The 8775-nt window shown below is 27.9% G+C and overlaps 2 protein-coding genes across 2 annotated transcripts in view; one reads left to right on the forward strand and one right to left on the reverse strand.

Moving 5' to 3' along the window:
* The first annotated feature begins 4337 nt into the window (after positions 1-4337).
* On the forward strand, positions 4338-5816 carry Tmem147 (transmembrane protein 147). The gene is given in 4 exon segments (NM_001162359.1): positions 4338-4554; positions 4615-4747; positions 4878-5099; positions 5516-5816. Coding segments are annotated over 4 exon segments (699 nt in total). The 5' UTR covers positions 4338-4477; the 3' UTR covers positions 5783-5816.
* Positions 5757-8775, reverse strand: part of LOC100168909 (DDB1- and CUL4-associated factor 8) — a 69580-nt gene continuing 66561 nt past the window's right edge. Inside the window, exon 10 of the mRNA XM_029487253.1 lies at positions 5757-5978. Within this exon, the coding sequence (XP_029343113.1) occupies positions 5973-5978 (6 nt within the window). The 3' untranslated portion in view covers positions 5757-5972. The remainder of the gene's footprint in view (positions 5979-8775) is intronic.

Here is an 8775-nt window from a genome sequence, read left to right on the forward strand (position 1 = left end):
GTGTCCCGTAAAATAGAAAAGTTCCAAAAAAACTAATACCAAATATGTCTGTAATGATATGCTCACATATCATTATAACAAATAAACTAAAATCTTACAGAATAATAAATAACGGCCAGACTGTCGTTCGTAGAAATCTGGCATCCCTAACAAAACTATTGTCACCGACAAAAAGGTCTTTGCCGCCGAAGAGAAATCTAGTTCGGGGAAGTACAAAAACCTTTGAAAAAAACACCTATTACTCTCTGGTAGACATATCCGCGTCGTCTTTTAATTTTTAAACCAGTGCATGAGCACCAGCCACCGAGTAATAACCTCTCAAAATATCAACATCGATTTCCACGAGCGACAACTGGACTTCTTATGTTAAGTCAAAATCAGTGCGTTTTTTATTTCGATTTGTATATTTGAAGTATTACCTTGTGTCACCTAAAATCTGAAAACTCTTTCAACATAATTCACGAACAACTGCGAATCAGGTAAGGCATTTAATATAATATTTTACATTCATTGCAGTATTAATTTATATGTGCTTTTCTACTTAAATTATATTGTACGGTGTATTTGATCTAATTCTTGAATACACAATCTCGAGAGCCCTCCGAACCTCCGGAGGAAGGTAATAGCTTAATTTTAATATTTTAACATCTGAATTAACTACATTTATCGACAGGAGTCGTATTTATATTACTATACTTCAGACTTCTACTTATACCAATTATATGTATATATACCTAATAAAATATTAAACAGCGATAAAGATTTTACATTCACTTTTGAAAGTTTACGTGAATAATATTACGAATAGCCGCAGTGGCGAGCCGAAGTGGTCAATTTTGACGCAGTTGCGTCAACTTTTCAAAGGGGGTGGTGCCACCCCGTGACTGTAGCGCAGAATTACATGCTAAAGCCTGACCTCTTGGCTCTTTTGATCACATTTTATTAACATCATAACTTTGTTATAAGTAAAAATAGGACGGCGGTGATGGTGGTAGTGGTAAGTACATAATTATGAAAATGCGTCATTTAAAATTGAACTTCTGCAGCCCGCCACTGCGAATAGGTATATAGGTATAGCTTATGGATTTGTCTTCAAAGTTAAAATTCTGTAGGCAATATAAATATAATTTTGGTTTTCGTAATTTTGTTTCTATGTAATTAATAATTATTATTTATTATTTTGTAGTTTAAAATATTTCAATAATTTCATAGTTTATTAATTAACGAATGATTCCCCGTTAGGCTTTGCGTTAATATTATACGTAGTGATTTTTTAAGTACCTATACCCGCTCTATTTTTTTATTTAAATTGTACATATTATATTAAAATTCTGATTTTTAGAATTTCTAAATACTCTTGAAGATTTTTGAATACTTTGAGACTTTTTATACCATTTAAGAATAATGTTTTACAATACAAACTTCTTTTTTTAAAATCGGAATCCTCTTTTTTTAATTTTAACAAAGTAAAAAAAATTAATGTAGACGTACATTTAGATACATCTACATTTACAAGAACATAATCTGGTAAATAATTTGCAGTAAACAAGGAGAATCTCATTTGAAAAATAGAAGTTTGTATAGCCACAGGACACTCTAATATTAGTACCAAAAATATCAGGAATTTGAATAAATGCATTTTTAAAGGAAAAAAGGTGGTGGGAATTTTTTCCCCAAAATGTCAAGTAAATTTTGTATTTCATGATGGGGCCCCTTAAAAAAACTGATCCATGGGCCTTTTGTGTGCCAGGCCGACACTGAATAGGTACGTATATACATTATAGAAGTGTCGATTCGATAACATAAATTATATAGGTACCCAGTACCCACATCATATTAACCTATGTGTTATTATTTAAATATAATTATGTATTTTTGTTGTTTATTTGTCCCTGCATAATATGTATATTTTATAATCACTGTTTATCGTGGTTACTAATATTGTTTGCCATTATGGCTAAACCTTGTTGTAAATTCCATGTTGAATTAAATATTAAATTTCTTAAACTACTTCTACTGACATTTAAGTCATCTAACTAACTACTAACTAGTAAGTACTATAAGTATACATTTAAAAATACATTTGGATTTACCTTACCAATTTGTATGTAACATGACAAATTTAATTAAACGATATACGCACATAATATCACATAGGTAATAGGTATATATATTATAATTTATGGTATTCTATCGATATGTATATACAGTATAATATAAAATATAAAATATAAAATAAATTGCCGCAGTTTACATATCGACTTTTCAAAAAAGTTAATTTGACCGCGGTTTACATGCAGACGTAGGAAGTATGGGTGTCAATTTATCGAATCTGGATTTATCACTTAATTCAAATTAGCACCTAGTATTAATTATTAAATAGTAATAAATATTGATAAATGCATGGCATCTGGTGGTGTATGAACTAAATAGTTATGGTGCCATGGTGGTCAACAACGCTAACCACAAATTGAGAAAAAATTTAAATGTATTTTATAGGTGGTTAGCTTCCAGTGGTAGCGCCAGGGGTGGGTCAGGGTACGCCCAGGCCCACCTTAAAAAGTCTTGGGCCCCCCGTTGCCCACCCCAAAATTAAGAGGGCTCCAGCGTATCATGTTTTAAGGAGTAATATTTAGGCAATTCACATGACATTAACATTTGGGCCATGTCGATTCCGAGAATCGCTGTAATGCCGCGATGGACAACCACCGCCGGATGTAATTGTCACACACTCACGCACATGTCAATACTTGGCGAAAAATGAAATATGTTGTTTGCATAACTATAAAAACTACTAAAAACGGTAGTAAATTAAACATACTTCCTGAAGTTCGATTGCAATTTCGAAAATATGGTTGAATTTTTAAGCTTCTAGACTATGCTTTTTAGAAATCACTTTTTTGATTAAAATCTGATGTGCCCAAAATAAATACAAATGTAATGCAATTATTTCATGGGATTTTTGAAAAAAAATCCTTATTTTAAGGTCCTCTAAAATTGAAAGATGAAAATCGACTTCCTGAGAAATTTTGTCAAAGAGTTCATACATGATACGAATGTATAAAAAATTAAAATCGGACATTCCGATGTATACCTATGTAATATTGTAATTTACCACCGCTTATTGGTCTAAAACGTATGAAAAATACCTGTACTGCAATCCCCTTAAAAGTTAAAAGTAAAAATGTAAAATAAATCATAATCGGCTATTAAAAATTATATCTCATGATTTATAAGAATATACAAATATTGAGTGTAAGCTTCATTTTGAATGGGTTGAAAACTAAATGCACTATGCACTCAAACCTCATAGCCGATAGCCCATAGGCGACGTGTGTTCACCAGCATCTGAATACGAAAATAATAAGTAATTAGTAAATACTTTTAAAAAAAGAGTGCTCATTATAATAGTATAGTAAGTTACTATTACTATAGTAAGTTGTATATTTGATTGGTATTGCAACATATAATATTTTTATTGTAATTTATAGTTATGTTTTATAATAGTTAGGTAATAGCCTATAACAGTATAACTGTAGGTTTTTAAAATAACTTTTTTTTCTTCTAATGCGGATATGTTTTTTTTTCAATAACAATGATTATTTATTAATATCTGTGTACTAGACACTAGTTTCTTTATACTTACTATTAGCAGCTGTCATTAATTTAATAATAGACATACGTAAAAAAATTATATTTTGTACCCACGAATTTTAATTTTTAATTAACGACTAAAAAATTTCAATAGATATACTTCTGAAAATATATTTTCTAATATATAGTTTCAGTTAAAATATTTTCCAAGAAAATATTTTATGCAAACATTTTTATTACGTTTTGTAAAACTGTGTTCTGTTATATTCCATTCTGAAATTATACACTTTTCGAATTTCTGCAATATCAATTTCTGTATTTCTGTATTTCTACTGATAATAATTCTTGTCAGTTTACATTCTGTAGTATTTATTTTCGTTCATTTTATTTTCTGTTCAAATACATTCTGGGCTTTTTATATTCTGGTTGTTTTCAATTCTGTAATATTATTTTCTGTTATTTAACATTCGACAAATCTACATTCTGGCCGTTTTTTTTCTGGAACAAAACATGCGTCCTATCGAACTATCTACCCATCATTTTTTTTTTTTTTTTATATCCAAATGTTATCAAATGATGATAATATTATCACTGTATCCAGTATTATCACAGATATATGTAATAATATTTATATATATTTAGATATATTATTTATATCTGTGGGTATTATCTATTAAACATGAGAACCCCGCACCCGTAAACATGGGAGTTATTGCATGATAGCCGCCTTAAGTTGCCATAATAATAAATATTTAATTGACGCGTCTGCCGGTTAGATTCACTTCTTTCCGCATGTCTGCAATGTATAATATTTTTTAATTTTTAAATTAACTTCTAACTGCGGGTTTCGTATTAATTTGCAAATCTATTGATTTCGCCAAAAATGACTTTGTATCATTTTGGTAATTGTGTCACTCTGTTGTACGTGCCACACTATTTAACGTACAAATACGCTAATCTGTGAGTGAACAAGATATTGTGCTTCCGCTGCCGGTGGTTTTCATTCGCTTTTTTTTTCAGATCTGAATATGGAGCATTTTGGAAGTGCATACAAGGTGGCATTATCTATGCGTTTACCCAACTGTGCAAGATGTTAATATTAGCAACGTTCTTTCCGGCAAACGAGGCGTCTATAACAACATTGAGTTTATCGGTAATGACTTGCCACTAATAACTGCATTAATGCCCCATTCCCTTTTTTTACATACAAAATGATTATGTAAAAAAAAGTGAATTGACCAATATTTGACCGTCATTTTACCATGATAAATTTTTTTTTTTAGAATTTTTTCAAAAGCTCCGTTGATTTAGCAGATATTGCTGGAATTTATATTATATTGCAAAGCATACCTGGCAAGGGGCATGCCAAAGTAATGACGGCTGGCATTGGCTGGGCTGGTGCTGAAATATTGTTGACACGATTTCTACTCTTATGGGTAGGTGCAAGAGGCACCGAATTCGATTGGAAGTACACACAAAAATGTTTAGAATCAAATATAAATTTGGTGAGAAAATTTAAATAGTAATTAATAGTTTAAAAGTCCATGGAAATTAAGATTACTGAAAAATGAGACTCGTTTTTGAAAATGTATCAACGTTAATTTTTAATATTGAAGTTATGTATATAAATAGATACATTTCGTTATTAAGAAACTGACCTACTGCCGCATATTTGGGTGTAAAAACTGTTTTGTTTATATCTAAGGGGCTTTTTGGTGAGCATAAAATTTGCTATGTTATGTACTGGTAAGACGGAGACAACACATGCGTGTATCACATCTTCTTAAAACACGATTGACTACAGCCCCCTTAATATATTGAACTTGTAAATAATTAACTATTAAATCTACCTTATGTTTAGGTCTTTTTTTATAATAATAAATATTATGCAAAATGTTAATTGTATATTAATTATTTTTAGATGCATCATATAATGACTGCTGCGTTAGTTTGGTTATGGTCCAGGCATGACTTAAATAAACTACAATCAAAATTTTCGCCATTTGCTGCTGTCAGCATTCTTCTGTTACTGTCTGTTTACCGTTCAGTGGTTATAGACTCTCTAGCTGCTTGGCTTTTAATTAATCCCTGGTCTATAATCGCTATCAAAGGAGTTTACACAATTGTTCTAGGTTTAATTATGTTAAAATATTACACTAGACTTTCAACATTAATTGGAATGTATTAAAACGAAATTTAAAATAAATATACAATTAATATACACAATTTCACATTTTTATTCCTATAACTATTATTTTATATCATACATATTTTACAATGATTAAAAAAAAAACATATTTAGTATTGATAATTTTGTATGCATACATAATTCTTCAAATACTTGCGAGTATCTGTGTGATGAGCGGCTACCAGTCAACTTAAATCTGTAATTTTTAAATTAAATTTTAAATTTCATCAAAACTATAAATTAACTATCAAATATAATTTAGAAAAAGTTAATGGTTTCAAATGCTAGAAAAGATATAGACAGAAAAGCTAATATGTACATTATCTTTAAAAATTCGTAGTATACTATCATAGTTCATGTATCAAAAGAGGTTTTAGACGGTGTCGCCTACATATTCATATGTTTAACATAACTAACATTCATATTAATATATTATGCTGAAAGTATTATACATATTATTGTAGTAGCCAAAAGAATTAATATTAGTCCATAATTAATGTACCTATCAGTATTGAAGGGTCTCTCTTCAATCCCTTCTAATAAATTCATTCATATCCAAGAATTTTAAATTTAAATTTCACAACAACTTTTGTGATTATTATTTATTATTAACTGAACTTTTAAACTTGTAGCACTAACAAGAACTATAGTATAACATAATAAATCTTGAGACAAGCGCTATAAATTATAATAAACTATACAAATATAGAAAATTGCAACAAAAATTGTATGTTGGAATAATAATTAACAAATTATATAAAACCCAAGCTTTGGTTATTAATGATGTACTATTAAGTTATATGAATAATATACATTAATGGTACAATATCAATGTAATGCCAACCAAAAATACATTTACAACCTAAAAACTACAAAAAATTTACTTAAACTTAATTTATTTTTGATAGTACAACAGAATTATTATTAAAAAAATAATAGATTGGCCCATGTAATATTAAAAAAATCTGTATGCTGTATGCAATAGACCAATGGAATTGTGTGACGACCCTGCCATTGAGGTAATCCAACTTTTATTATTTTAAGCCCAGATTACAACATATAATTTTATAGTGAAAAAATAAATATTTTATTAATTAATATTTATTTATAATAATAAAATAATATTTTTTTAATTTTAAAGCAAATATAATTTGTTTTTGTTATATTTCTAGAAAAGATCAAAAATTACTAAGAACATCAAAATAATGAAAAAAGCAAATAAATTGTTGTTCTAGTATAAACTTAAGAGACAACTTGTAACTTGAAAAGCATTGTCAGGCATTAAAAAAAAAAAAGAACTGAACTCTAATTTTTACAATTAAACAATGTAGTATACGTCAAGAATGTTGAATTATAGAAATTTAAACAAATTATTTTTCAGTTTTTTTTGGAAAAATTCAAAGTAGCCAATTTAAAAATGTGATTATAAAAATAATTCTAAATGTAAAAACATTTATCTAAGTCAAGATTTTTTTTTTTAGAATGTTTTTGAGTAAATTAATTTAGAACGTGATACCTAACTTTTTTCAAATTATTATTTTTGGGAATTTCTTGACAAGAGTATATTTCTTATACTATTTACCAAACATAATATTATGATATAATTTTCGTCATACGTTTAAGTTTTTTTTTTTTTTTGTCTTGTGTTACACTTGTATATTAGGATAGGCTATAATGTTTTGATTCAATATAAAATTGTTATCTATTTAAAAAACTTGACAATTCTTTTACAATTTTGGTTTCACTGGTTTTCAATACTTTAATGAGGTACCTATACAAATACTTAGAACTCACATGATTGATTTTTCTTATCCTTAGGTCTCTAGCAATGCTACTTTTAACGACACTAAAAAAAAATATTTTAATGAAACTAATTCTAATTTTCAGTTTGTTATTGAAAATCTTTTTTGTCAAAATTAAAACTTTACTGTTTAGATGAAATTGACATATTTTCCAAAATAAATTTAACATAAAAAATGTAGCATAATGAACGTTATACTTGGTAAAATGGAAAAAAACGCAACTTGTCCTAAGAAATATTTTCACAATTCAATTTTATAATAGGTATTTTTTCTCTAGAACCATAATTGAGCTAGTTATATTCAGACTGTGTAAACTGTAAACACGTTTTTTTATGTCATATGTGTGTAAGATGGAGAGAACATATGTGGGTGTGACATCCTCTTAATGAAATAAAACTATTAACAATCATCATTGATTATAAATACTAGTTCTAATACTATCATTTACCTACTCAACTATTTACATTTAAGCTTAAAATATTATTTATTTATTATTATATTAACTATAATCTATAAATATAAATTAATAGATTTTAATAAAAAAAAAAAAATAAGGCAGTAATAAATATTAAAATACTTTGAAAAATTATACCTAGTTGCCCAAGTTCTTCTGTCAAAATTGCAAAAATGTCCTAATTATTTTGTAGTTAATTAATTAAAAATATATAAAACTTTCAATTTCTATAACTAAGGTTTGAAACTTGTATTACAGGTTTCTCATAAGTACTGTACACTCTCAGGTTGTCCTAAGACTGTTCATACACACAACACACTTGTGATTGTTATGGAAAGTAGTCTCCGGCTGCCTGGGAATTCAGTAAACCATGTAAACAATGTATATAATAATTTAATTTAATAAACAATGGCGGCCGCTGTCGACGTAATGCGGAAGTGTCAATACCACACAAAGCAAAAAAAAGAAAAGATTAAGTATTTCATGCTGAATCTTATCTTAATTATTTTAATTAATTAATGATATCTATTTTTTTATGTTTAGATTAATTTTAGCTGCTGACTATTTAAATCACAAACCTATAAATACCGTTCCATGGAATTGATCTAAAGTCGTCCCTAATAATAATTAATGATATAATAAATGTGATATTTTAGGTAAATATTAATTAAACTACTATCAATATTACTAATAGTAAATGAAATTACTATGAAAACCAAATAAATATTTAATATATA

The sequence above is a fragment of the Acyrthosiphon pisum genome, chromosome A1 (genome assembly GCF_005508785.2).
Source record: "Acyrthosiphon pisum isolate AL4f chromosome A1, pea_aphid_22Mar2018_4r6ur, whole genome shotgun sequence".
In the NCBI taxonomy this organism is placed as follows: Eukaryota; Metazoa; Arthropoda; class Insecta; order Hemiptera; family Aphididae; genus Acyrthosiphon; species Acyrthosiphon pisum.